General features: G+C 39.5%; 1 protein-coding gene across 1 annotated transcript in view; it reads left to right on the forward strand.

Moving 5' to 3' along the window:
• CEP68 (centrosomal protein 68) overlaps positions 1-13,875 on the forward strand; it is a 44,766-nt gene that overhangs the window by 26,912 nt on the left and 3,979 nt on the right. The window contains exons 5-6 of the mRNA XM_077134402.1: positions 2,373-2,469; positions 13,138-13,308. Coding sequence (XP_076990517.1) covers positions 2,373-2,469; positions 13,138-13,304 — 264 coding nt within the window. The 3' untranslated portion in view covers positions 13,305-13,308. The remainder of the gene's footprint in view (positions 1-2,372; positions 2,470-13,137; positions 13,309-13,875) is intronic.

Genomic DNA, 13,875 nt, shown 5'->3' on the forward strand with positions numbered 1-13,875 from the left:
AGAAAATACATTATTATTTATCTTTGATCAAAAGTACTTGATGGTAATTTGCAGCAATTTTTCAAATGTTTCAGGGATTGGTAAGTTTAGAGCTGCACTGTCCATTATGTAACCACTAGCCACATATGGCTATTTAATTAAAATTGAAATTGAAGATTTTGTTCTTCATTTGTACTAGCTACATTTCAAATGCTCCAGATTGTCACCAGTGTCACATGTTACTGCAGCACATAGTGAAGATAGGAACATTTCCATCACAAAAAGCTCTCTTGGGCTGTGCTGGTATTTAAGGACTTGAGCTGAAATTGTACTGACTCCAGAATATACACAGGGCAGTTTGATGGTGTTTAAACAAAAATGTGATAGCATAGGTGATTTTTTTTGCCTCTTTTTCATTAAGATTCTGTTACTTTAAAAATTACCTTTCATTGTGGGTTCTGGTTAACCTGATTCTAGATCACCGTAGCATATTTAGGGTGGTCATACATCATCTCTCTTTTTCCCACCATTCTGGCATAATTACTAAAGGTCTCCCTTTCATTCTCAGAAGGGTCCTGATTTGGATGATAAAATTATACATTTATCTTAAATATAATGGTAACCTTGCTGAACTGCTGACTCTTACCTTGTTTTGTGGGCCAAATCTTTCTAATCTCTTCATGAAACAGCAGAGGTGGTCTTTGTGATCTGAGTCTGATGGTAGTCTAGAAACTAGAGTTTTCTGGAAAAGTTCTTTGAATTTTTACAACCTTATAAACCTGACCATTTGTTTCCAGTAGAAGAGGGCACAATTAACATTTGCATGAGTGAGGGCAGTGGAACCCAGGGCTGAGAGCTGTTGATAGACAGCCTCACTCAGCCCACACCCTGGCAGAGGGGAGAACTTTTGTTTTCCACCTTGGGAGCCAACTAAAATTTAGGGGACGGACATGGCTTGAGCAGGTGGGGTCAGCTGTCCCACCCTAGTGGGAATGCTGTTTCCATTGTGTGGAGGGGTTGCCCTTAGTGCCTTGCCCAGAGTGAGCAAGAAAAAGGAGAAGGCGGCTGAGACCAGTGCCCTTCATGCATAAACTTTGCAGGGTCTTCCACCCCCAGGAGGCCCAGGTGCAGGACTGTTGATGGTGCCCTGTGCCTGGGCTACTCTGGAAGGCGTTGTCTGTTAGACTTAAATCTCTGGCCTTTCTGGGCCACCCAGCCCTGTTGTAGCAAGTGCCCTGCCCCAAGGCCCTCAGAGCACAGTGCTAACCAAGTAGGACAACTCTCTTCCCTCCATTTTATCCCTCTTACCATCATCCTTCATTGTCTCAGCTTCCAGGCCAGCCAGAAGCAAAGATCCTGCTTTATGGGTAGCGTTAAGATCTTAGCTGATATATCTAATCACTTATTTTATCTCTCGCTCTTTTTCTCATATGTTTGTACTATGAGTTTGGGGCAGCATATAAACTAGATACAGTTTTTTTTTTTTTTTTTTTTTTTAAAGGAAAGACAGAGAGAAGGAAGGAAGGATAGAAGGAAGGAAGGAAGGAAGAAAGGGAAACATTTTCTTGTTTTATTGTATTCTGTTTCTCCGTATTTGTTACATGGGCTGGGGCCGGGAATCGAACCGAGGTCCTCCGGCATAGCAGGCAAGCACTTTGCCCGCTGAGCCACCGCGGCCCGCCCTAGATACAGTTTTAAAGAATAAAATAGTAAGTATTAGTGTCAGGGTGGAGGAAAAGTGAAGGCAGGAAAATAGTAAATCTGAAGGGAAAAATACACCTCAAATGTGAATCACCAAGTTCTGTACCCTGGACTAAAGGTGAGCCATGGGTTTCATATTACACTTAGCAGCTGAAAGGAATATTTGAAAGTGAGCTACAAGGCTTGCTACCCGTGAGAAGACATACCAGCTGCTCAGAAGACTCAGCTTCCCCTGATGCCAAAGCCTCAGAGTTGTCCAACCCAATGATCTTTGTAGAGTGAGGGCAGTAAGGTGGAGGTAGTAGCTTCTGTAGAGTTTGTTTAATAGCAGATATGATGTGATTCTTACTTACCAGGTGCTTTAGAATAGAATGCATTTTGTTTTGAGAATCCGAGACTCTAAGTTAAAGGGACCCATAATGTATGGCACAAAAAGGAAACCCTGACTCCAGGCTGCCTGTGAGCCAGGCTCTGCTAGGGAAAAAACTGTTTCAGCTTTCAAACTGTGAACAGAAAAAAATGATTGACTGTGTATCTGTCTTGGTCTCAAAGAAGCTGAAGTTAAATTGTTGCAGTTTAACTGGGAAATTCTGAAGAATGGGCAGGTGGGGTTTATTTTGTACATTATTCATTTTGATTATTCTTAGGAAACTATAATAAAGATTTTTTTTCTTTTCCTGATGTTCTTTAAGCAATTTAAGAAAGATATAGATGAACACCAGTTCCTGACGGAGAGTGTCTTACAGAAAGGGGAAATTCTTCTTCAGTGCCTGTTGGATAATACCCCAGGTGAGATGCTTAAGGTTTGGAATTTAGCCAGAGCTTGATACCTCCCAGCAGCAGGCCCAGCAAAGCAGATCCAGGGACCCAGAGTGTCACTGGAAAGGAGCCAGTGTTGCAGGAACCCCTCCCTCTTGTACCCTTTGCCATTAGATTCCCATGACCACCTGACAGCAGTTCAAACCATCATTGTCCCTTGGCCCCTTCCCAGCCTCCCTGCAACCACATATGAAGAGGTAGTCACAGTCATAAAAGCTGATGACAAATTAGATGTATGGCCTGCCAGAATTACACTCTGTTCTGCTTCTCCTTTTATGCTCCATGGTGATGTTCTTGGAGGGAATCCTGGTTTTAGCCCAACTGTCCTCTTCTGGGGCTGGGATATTTATAGTAGGGAACCCTCAGGGGTTCCCTGTCTCCCCATCTCAGGATCAGCTCATCTTTGTTTGCTTTTTGTTATTCTTTGGGGAAGTATTTGTTTCAGAAACGAATTCTCTTGCTCAAAGGATTTGAGAACAGTCTACTTTAAGAAATGATGAAGGAAGATGTGAACTGATAAGAGGGGATTAAGTGGCAGTGGTGAACAAACTCAGTGTAAGCCCATTTTGTAGGCTGGATTCCCCACTTAGGAATGTGTAAAAATCAGACTTCAAGAATACATCTAAGCATGTAGTGTGCAAAGGATTAGCACTTATTGTAGTTTTTACTGGGAGTGTACTGTATGGAGGATGAGTTAGGAAAATGCCAGGGAAATTGGGGAACTGCTGGGACCCAAAAAGGAGCACCTAATTTTCTGTATGACACTGTACAGCTGTTAAAAAAGCACTATCTGTATTATGCCTCTGTTCGTGTTTTGGAGTGAAATGGGGTTTATGTTAGAAGCAAACAATCTCAGTACAGCTGGACAGGAGACTGGTGCTTGAGAGGCAGGTACATACTGGGGAGGTGGTGACAGGGCTTCTCAACCTCGGCAGTACTAGTATTTTGGGCCAGATGATTCTTTGTTGTGGGGGCATCATGTACATTATAGGGTGTTCAGCAGTAGATGTAATACCCTCTCCACCCACCCATTTGTCACAATTCACAATATCTTCAGAATTGCCAAATGTCCCCTTGATAGAAAAATTGCCAGGATTGAGAACCACTGCTGTAGGGCCATGAAGAGGCAGAGGGGTTTCTGCAGAGAGGAGCCAGTGAAGGGTTGTGAATAGGGAAATGATTGTCCAGTGTGTCATGTGAGCCCTTTGCAATCCTCTGCTCTCTTGATGCTCTTTTGTTATCTTGTGCTATGGTTTTTTGCTCTTTGGCTTTTTGTTGGAGAAATTCAGTATGCCAAGCTCCTCTGATACTTGTAATTATGCCAGCATTTTACTGAACAGTTACCATATGCCAGACATTGTAATGAAGCAGCTTTTTTTTCCCCATTTAATCACAACCCAGAAAGATGAATACTATTTTTAATCCCAAGTAAAAGAAAACTATTACATGCATTTTAAATCTGCCTCAAGCATTCTGGCTGGAACACCTATCCACTGGCCCCATGTTTCTGTCAGAGGGACTGGAAGGTATAGTTGCTCAGAGCAAAAAGGGGAACATGCTCAATCAGGAAACTTTTTAAGGGGCCACAGGTAAATGTGGCACTTCTGAAACTACAGGTGATTTAACTTCCATTTAAGAATCGATTGAATAATACTTATCAGTGTTAACTCTGTAATGAGTATCTCACTTTGTCCTTCTCTTATAAGTGGTCTAGAGCTATTTTACTGACAAAATAAGAGATTTGGATTTTCTGTAGTTCTCAGATATATATCGGAGTCTCTTGAAATTGACACATTGCCCTCCACCATCCTGGAATAACCAGGAATTTAGCTGCTATTTGAAAATCTCAAGTTCCCTGACACTTTGTGTCTTCTCTCTCCTACTAGGTCCCTGTCTGTTCTTTCTCCAGGAGCACATTTGTCAGACAGTAGAGTGCCAACACTCTACTCAGCTTACTTGAAGTCTTGTTTTCTTAATCAGCTACAAATATACCCTTAGGAATGCAAAGTTAAAATTTACATCTCCAAAAAAAAATTTTTACATCTCCCTCCAAAATGTCCCTATGCCAGCCTCCTGCCAAAGGGCAAGACAGAAAAGTCTGGCAGGTGTGTCCACTTTTTTTTTTTAAAGAAAAGTTGTGGGTTTACAAAACACACATAATATACAGGATTTCTATATATTGCCTTATTTTTAATACCTTGCATTGGTGTGGTATACTTGTTGCAGTTAATGCAAGCACATTTATAATTTATAAATCAACTACAGTCCATGATTTATTTTAGGGTTCACTGTATACTGCATTCCAGCTTCATGGAATTCTTTAAAAAAATTTTTATTCTATTACTATATATATACCTAATATTACCTAACATTCCCCACCCCCCTTTTTTTGTATGCTGTATGTTGGGGGTCACATTTCATTCTTTTCCCATGTGAATATCCCGTTATTGCAGCACCATTTGTTGAATTGTTGTGTGTGTGTGAAGTACATGGGTGGGCTGGGAATAGGGACTGGGTCTCCCGCATGCCAGGTGGGAATTCTACCACGGAACTACCCTTGTACCTCCCTAACATCTCCCCTTTTAACCACATTCAGATATATATATTTCAGTGCTGTTATGCTGCCATAACCACCATGCATTCCCAAAACTTTTCCATTGTTCCAAATAGCAATTCTGGTCATTTTTAATCCCCTGTTCTCTATCAAGCCTCATACCCTGGTAACCCATATTCTAGATTCTCACTCAGATGCTTTTTGTAATTATTTCATATCAGTGAGATAATACAGTATTCATCCTTTTGTGTCTGGCTTATTTCATGCAACATGATGTCTTTAGGGTTCATCCATGTTGTTGCACATGTTAGGGTTTTTTATGGCTGAATATTCCATGCTATGTATATACAACATATTGTTTATCCATTCATCTGTTGATGGACACTTGGATTTCTTCCGTCTTTTGGCAATTGTGACTAATGCTGCTATGACGACAGATATGCAAGAATCTATTCCAGTCCTTGCTTTCAGTTCTAGGTATATAGCTATAAGTTGGATTGCCAAGTTATATGGTAATTCTATATTTAATTTTCTCAGAAACTGCCAAACTACCTTCCATACCAGCTATGCCATTTTACATTGCCACCAGCAGTGTATGAGTGTTCCCATTTTTCTGCATCTTCTCCGATACTTGTAATTTTCTATTTTTTGTTTTTTTTTAAAAATAGCAGCCATGCTAGTGGGTATGAAATGGTATCTTATTGTGGTTTTGATTTGCATTCCCTGATGGCTAAGGGTGTTAAGCATCTTTTCATGTGTTTTGTGGCCATTTGTATATCTTTCTTGGGGAGATGTCTGTTCAAGTCTTTTGCCCATTTTAAAATTGGATTGTCTTTTTGTTGCATTAGCTGAAGAATTTCTTTTTATATTCTGGATAATAAACCTCTACCACATACATGGTTTCCAGATAGTTTCTCCCATTGTGTAAGTGTCCTTTTATGTTCATAATGAAGTCCTTTGAGGCAAAAAAGTTTTAAATTTTGATGAGGTCCCATTTATTTGAGTTGCTTGTGCTTTGGGTGTAAAGTCTTATAAACTGTTGCCTACCACAAGTTCCCTGAAGATGCTTCCCTGTGTACTAGGAGTTTGATACTTTTGGCTCTTTTATCTAGATCTCTGAAACATTTTGATTTAATTTTTGTATAAGGTGTGAGGTAGGGGTCCTCTTCCATTCTTTTCCAAATGGAGACCCAGTTTTCCCAGCACCATTTGTTGCAGAGACTGTCCTTTTGCCCCCTAGCCAAAAGTCTTTTGGCCACAAACGGGATGCTCTCAGTTCAAATCTATTGGTCTTTGTCTGTCCTTGTGTCAGTACCATGTTTTGATTACTATTTTTTGGTTACTGTTGCTCTGTAATAAGTTTTAAGATCAGGAAATTTGTGTCCTCCAACTTCACTCTTCTTTTTCAAGATGGCTTGGCTATTCGGGATCCCTTACCTTTCCATATAAATTTGATGATTGGCTTTTCCATTTCTGCAAAGGTTGTTGACGTTTGATTGGGATTGCATTCTATCTGTAAATTGCTTTGGGTAGGACTGACATCTTCACGATATTTAGTCTTCCAGATCTATGAACACAAACTATCCTTCTATTTACTGACACCTTTTAAAATTTCTTTTAGCACTGCTTTGTAGTTTTCTGTGTACAGGTACATTACATCCTCGGTTAGATTTATTCCTAGATGTTTTTGATTCTTTTTGTTGCTGTTTTGAATGGACTTTTTTCCCTTTTCTTCCTCCAGTTGTTCATTGCTTGTGTATAGAAATATTAGATTATGGGTGTTGATCTTGTACACCACTTGGCTGAATTCATTTTTTAGCTCTGGGAGATTTGTTGTGGATTTTTCGTATATAGGATCATGTTATCTGCAGATAAGGAAAGTTCTACTACCTTTCCAATTTGGATGCCTTTTATTTTTCTTCCCTAATTATTCTGGGAAGAACCTCCAGTACAACGTGTTCTTATCGAGATAAAGGATGCTGCATCTCTGTTAACATGCCTTCTCTGATCATGTAGTTTTATTCCTTCATTTTGTAAATGTGTTATATCAACTGATTTTCGTACATTGAACAACTCTTGTATACCCAGGATAATCCCACTTGATGATGGCATAAAATTTTTTGATGTGCTATTGGATTCGGTAGTTTTTTGTTGAGGATTTTTGCATCTATATTCTTTAGATACTGGGCTGTAATTTTTTTTTCTCCTGTGGTATTTTCATCTGTCTCTGATATAAGGGTGATACTGGTCTCAGGGAATGAATTTGGGAGTGTTCCCTCCTCTTCAGTATTTTGGAAGAGTTTGAGCAGGGTTGGCAGTAAGTCTTCCTGGAATATTTGGCAAATTCCCCTGTGTAGCCATCTGGTCCTTGGCTTTTCTTTGTTGGGAGATTTTATTATGCCTCTCTATTAGTTACTGATTTGTTGAAATCTTCTATTTCTTCTTGAGTCAATGTAGAGGTAGTTTGTGTGTTTCAAAGAATTTGAAATGGTATGATAATCTAAGTTATATTTATTGGTAGACCATTATTCATAGTACCCTATTAGAGTCCTATTTTATTTCCATGGGATTGGGAGTAGAATTTCCCCTTTTCATATCTGAGTTTAGTTGTCTGTGTCCTCTCTTTTTCCTTATTAGACTAGGTTTGTTGATTTTATTGATCTTTTCGAAGAACAAACTTTTGGTTTGATTCTCTTGGGGGTGTGTGTGTGTGTGTGTGTGTGGTGTATTAAAGTCTCCTACTAGTAATATAAAACCAACAGCTTCTCCCCTCAACTTTGTTAGTATTTGCATCATATATTTGGGGAGCTACTGTCAGGTGCATATTTATAATTGTTATATCTTCTTGTTAAATTGACCCCTTTATCAATATATAATGACTGTCTTTGCTCTTGTAATTGTTTTTTACTTTAAGCCTCTTTTATAAATTAGTATATCAACCCCAGCTCTCTTTAGATTACTACTTCCCTGGTATATTTTTTTCTTTCTTTTGATCCTCAGTCTTATTGTGTCTTTAAGGTGAATATTGCAGACAGCCATAGTTGGGTCATGCATTTTTATCCATTCTGCCAGTCTTTACCTTTTGACTGTAGGGTTTAATCCACTTACATTCAAAGTCACTACTGATGGTGCAGGACTCTCTTCTGCCATTTTGCTATATTTAGCCTTTGTCTTATACCCTTTTGGATTTTATATATCCAAAACTATAGATTTATCTTTACTTTTATGTATTTGTATTTTAGCACCCGTAGGAAGTGAAGCTAAATACCAAAAAATATAATACAACAGTATTGGCATTTATAATTACCCAAATCGTTACCTTTACTAAGGTCTTTGTTTCTTTATGCTTCTTTGAACTACTGTCTAGTGACCTTTCCTTTCAATCTCAGTTGTTTGTGTGGCAGGTCTAGTGGTGATGTCCTCACTCAACTTGTGTGTTTATCTGGGAATTTTTTAATCTCTCCCTCATTTTGAAAGAAAGTCTTGCTGGATAAAAAATCCTTGGTGGGTAGTTTTCTTTCAGCACTTTTAAAGTATTTCAACCCACTGCCTTCTTGCCTCCGTGGTTTCTGGTGAGCAGCTTTCAGAGCTCTGTCCTTTGAATGAGACAATTTGATCAGTATATGATGAGTGTGTTTTTCTTCATGTTTATCCTATTTGCTGTTCTCTGGGCTTTTAGGATGTGTATATTCACTTCTTTTGCTAAACTTGGGGAGTTCTTTGTCATCATTTCTTTGACTATATCTTCTGTCCCTTTCTCTGTTTGCCTTCTGAGATTTCCATAATGCATATATACGTGTGCATTCTTTCTGCTTCTCAGCCTGACATGTTCCAGTTTCTTATCTTTGAATGTGCCGAACCTTTTTTCTGACATCTTCAAATTCTGTTGAAACCCTCCTGGAAATTTTTCATTTCAGTTCTTGTGAACTTTAGTAGTTCTGTTTGGTTTTTTTGAAATTTCTATCTATTTAATAAGATTCTTATATTGCTTATTGTTTCCCTAATAGACTTCACTTTTTTTTCTCTATTTTCCTTCATCTCCTTTTTTTGTTTGCATGGGCAGGCACTGGGAATCAAACCCAGGTCTCTGGTGTCTCCAGCAGAGCTACAGTGCCTGCTGAACTACAGTGGCCTGCCCTCTCCTTAAATATTTTAAGATCATGTTCTAAAAGTCTTTTTTGGTATGTCCACATTGCCATCTTCTTCGCTTGAATTTTCTGAACTTTTATCTTCTTCCTGTTCGACCATGATTCCTTTCTTTGTCTTGTACCTGTCTGTTGCACATTGTACTTTTTATTATTTTAAAATGTTAACTCCAGGATTTATTCCTTTCAATGTCTTGATTTTGTAATCAACTGATGAGTTTCTTGAGTGTCAGTTGTCTTATCAGTAAAGATCTCCCAAGGCAAATGCTAAGTGAGGTCCTTCCTGTTTTTTTCTGGGCCTTTATTTTGTTTGGGCTTGTTCTTATTACTTTGGAGTTCCCTTCTTTACAGGAGCTTGAATCCCACCCCGATTCCCAGGAAACTAATCTTCTCCCTTTTCCTGATGTTTAAAAGGTAATCTTTTATTCCAGCCCACCTATCTCAATAGTGTTTTTTTTTAAAACATTTTTTATTGTGAAATGTATATACAAAGGGGCAATAAACAGTATATTGTTAACAAGTAGTTATAGAACAGATTTCAGAGATTGGTATGGGTTCAGTTCCACCACCTTCAGGTTTTTCCTTCTAGCTGGAGACTGGATGCTGGAGACTGAAAGAAGTACCAGTATGATGGTTCAGCAGTCACACTCATTATTAAATCCCATCTTCTCTATTATAACTCCTCCTTCTTTGATCCTTCTGTCATTTTTAGGGATATTTGGGCTGTGCTCCTTCTGACTTTTTCATCTTTGGAGTGTTGATGATATGCGATGGGGGATGGAACTAATTGATGTTCTTGGAGAGGCTGGCCCCTCTGGATTTCAGGACTTAACAGTGTAGTAACCCATCAGGAAACTTACCAGGTTTCTGGAAAGTAATCTTAGTGCACAAAACTTTTGTAAAATCTTGTATAAAACGCTACCTGTTCCTTAGGGTTGACAGGAATGGTTTTGTTTGGGGTTTGGCAAATCCTGGTACTTAGCAATATCTATCTGTAGCTAGTGTAATACAGCCTCCAGAATAACCTCTTGACTCTATTTGAATTCTCTTAGCCACTGATACTTGGTTACATTTCTTTTCCCCCTTTAGTCAGGAAAGAGTTGTCAATCCCATGGTACCAGGGCTAGCTCATCCCTAGGAATCATGTTCCATGTTGCGCAACCTGGAGAGGAATTTCCTGAGTCATTCTTTCCCAGCCAGTACAAGGCCAGGGACCCATGAAGGGGGCAAAAAATGGTTTCAAACTGCCCTGGCAAGGGGGTCAAGAAGGGCACCAGGAGCTTCTTTCATGGCTATCCATGAAAGAAGTGGTGTCTTGACCTAACCTTTTACCTTTCCCCTATAGCTCTGAGGAAGCCTAGCATCTCAAAGTCTCCTTAGCTGCCTTTGTCTGGGGTCGACTGGAACAACAGCCACCCTCAGAGCCGGGCACAATCTGTAGTCACTAATCAAAAGCCATGATCAGCAATTGTCTATGCCCAGTCCTGATCTTGAGGAAGTAGATTTTCATGTCCCTTTCTGTCTCCAGCAAGCTAGCCAGAGGCTATACTCCATGCAGGCAGCCTGCTGCAAGCGGGGCATTGGTAATCACCGTGAGGACAGAGAAGTTTAAGACTTCACCGTAATTTACCAGCCTCTTCCTCCCAACTACTAAACTCTAGAGTTTCAAAAGAATTATTTTACAGTTCCTGCCTGTTCTACTCTACCACCTTCCCACAGTGCTCCACGTGTTCACTATTTTTTAAACTAGTTGAACCAAGAAATAATTTGTTCTCATACACAAATTCCTTATTTTATCAGGCCAATGGACTTGAACTTGGCAAATCAGGCCCCTGTATGCACTTATTCTGTTAATACACAAAAAATTCACTAGGAAAAGATTATTTCATTCCCATTTCCAGTTTAACCTTTACTTCCCAACGAAACATTCTATTTTTTTGAAGAGTTTGAGGAGAGTTGGTACTAATTCTTTCTGGAATGTTTGATAGAATTCACATGTGAAGCTGTCTGGTCCTGGACTTTTCTTTTTAGGAAGCTTTTGAATGACTAATTCAATTTCTTTACTTGTGATTGGTTTGTTGAGGTCATCTATGTCTTCTTGAGTCAAAGTTGGTTGTTCATGTCTTTCCAGGAACCCGTCCATTTCATCTAAATTGTTGTATTTATTAGCGTAAAGTTGTTCATAGTATCCTGTTATTACCTCCTTTATTTCTGTGAGGTCAGTAGTTATGTCTCCTTTTCCATTTCTGATCTTATTTATTTGCACTTAAGGGCCCATCAATCTTATTTTCTCATAGAGCCAACTTCTGGTCTTATTGATTTTCTCTATTGTTTTCATGTTTTCAATTTCATTTATTTCTGCTCTGATCTTTGTTATTTCTTTCCTTTTGCTTGCTTTGGGATTAGTTTGCTGTTCTATCTCCAGTTCTTCCAAGTGGACAGTTAATTCCTGCATTTTTGCCTTTTCTTCTTTTCTGATATAGGCATTTAGGGCAATAAATTTCCCTCTTAGCACTGCCTTTGCTGCGTCCCATAAGTTTTGAAATGCTGTGTTTTCATTTTCATTCACTTCGAGGTATTTGCTAATTTCTCTAGCAATTTCTTCTTTGACCCAGTCGTTGTTTAAGAGTGTGTTGTTGAGCCTCCACGTATTTGTGAATTTTCTGGCACTCCGCCTATTATTGATTTCCAACTTCATTCCTTTATGATCCAAGAAAGTGTTGTGTATGATTTCAATCTTTTTAAATTTGTTAAGACTTGCTTTGTGGCCCAGCATATGGTCTATCTTTGAGAATGATCCATGAGCACTTGAGAAAAAGGTGTATCCTGCTGATGTGGGATGTAATGTCCTATAAATGTCTGTTAAGTCTAGCTCATTTATAGTAATATTCAGATTCTCAACGAAACATTCTAAATGGAAGTTAAAAGGGAGCTTAATCTCAAACTTTAACTTCAAAAAGTTAAAGTCTTCTGAAATCTAATAATCCCCAGCACAAAGGCCTGGTGAACAAGAATGAGAACCTGGCACAGTCACCCTCACAGGTTAGCTTTGTTGCACGCACCTTCACCTCTCATGCGTTGTCAGGACAGGACTTTGTTCTGATGACAATGCACTGACGTGGCTGACCCAGGGACTGATCTCAGCATAGCCGGCCTGTGTTGCTTCTCCTTTCGCTCATCCAGTCAGCATTGTCTGCAGATATGCAGCTTCCCCTTTCTAACTTCCTTTGCTAGCAAATGTTACAGCTGTGGCAGGAAACCAGGGAGAGTGGTAATACAGCTGATAAAGGCCCAGGAAGCTAAGGCAGCCTTTGTGCTTAACAAAATAAGCTTTTTAAAAGAGAAGAAAAGCCTAAATTCCTCCCCCCTCCCCCCATTGAACACTAACTAGAAGCTAGCTGTAGGTGTGAATCTTGGCCTCACTACGTTCTTGTCTCAGCCTACATTCAGAGAATTTTCTTTCTTTTTAAGTCTGCTCACTTGGGATCCACAAAAAAAGAATTCATAAACATCCCCAAATATATGACCAGAACACCTATATATATGCTAAATTATAGCCCCTAGTCAACAGGAGGTAACTGGGCTTTCAACTTGACGGGATCTTGGTGTGCGCTGTGTCTTATCTCTAAAGTCAGATGACACCAGTCACCAGAGAACCCTGTATGTGTGCGCCAGTCTTTGCATTTTGTAATTTCCAAGGTAGAGCAGGTGAATTATTTTCTCAGTTTTAATGAGAAGTTAACATACATCCTGCAATGTGACATAAGCCCCTGGAAGGTTACTTTCTTAAAGTGGACATTCTGAAGCAACTGCCACGTCTCCGTTTTGTGCAAAAAGATATTTTTCTATTTCTATTTTAAATGTTGTTTTAAAAATACTTACTGAGCAGCACTTGTGCAGGATTTTTTGCCTAACTGCTTTGAATTACACTTGTATCAGTTTTAAAGGATGTCCTCGAGAGAATCGCAGAGCAGTCCGGTGAGCTGGAGAGCCATGCAGATCGCCTATATGATTCTATCTTAGCCTCTCTGGACATGCTGGCTGGCTGCACCCTCCTTGCTGACAAGCCAGTGACAGCAAAGCAGCACGGATGTAAAGGGCTTTAATGTGGTAAGTAGAACAACCCAAGAGAAGAAAATCTGCCCTCCAAACCCTGTGCTGATTAGAATCCAGAGTTTCTGTCCCAGTAGTCAGCTAAGAGCTATTTGAAATAGGTAAGTTAGGAAGAAGACAGCCCACGCTACAGGCCAAACCTTGGATAATTTGCAGGTTTGATTCTAGACCACTGCAATATAGTGAGTCATGAAATTTTTTTATTCCCAGTGCACATAAAAGTTATGCTTACACGGTATTGTAATATGTAATGTGTGCAGTAGCATTACTTCTGAAGAAAATATACATACCTGAAAATTACAGAGATATGAAGTGAACACATTTGTTGGAAAAAGGCACTGATACACTTGTTTCACACAGGATTGCCACAAACCTTCAGTTTGTTAAAGAAAAAAAAAGCAGTATCTGTGGAGCACAGTAAAGTATAAAGCGAGATATGCTGGTACTGAAAAAGAATTTGCCAGCATTGCCAGGAAGCAGGTTTGTGGGTTTTCCTTTTGTGACAAGCCTTTAGCTCAGTGTGGTGCTTTCACATTGCTGTTTCACCCTTGCTAGCTGAGGACC

This window comes from Tamandua tetradactyla, chromosome 17 (assembly GCF_023851605.1).
Source record: "Tamandua tetradactyla isolate mTamTet1 chromosome 17, mTamTet1.pri, whole genome shotgun sequence".
Taxonomy (NCBI): domain Eukaryota; kingdom Metazoa; phylum Chordata; class Mammalia; order Pilosa; family Myrmecophagidae; genus Tamandua; species Tamandua tetradactyla.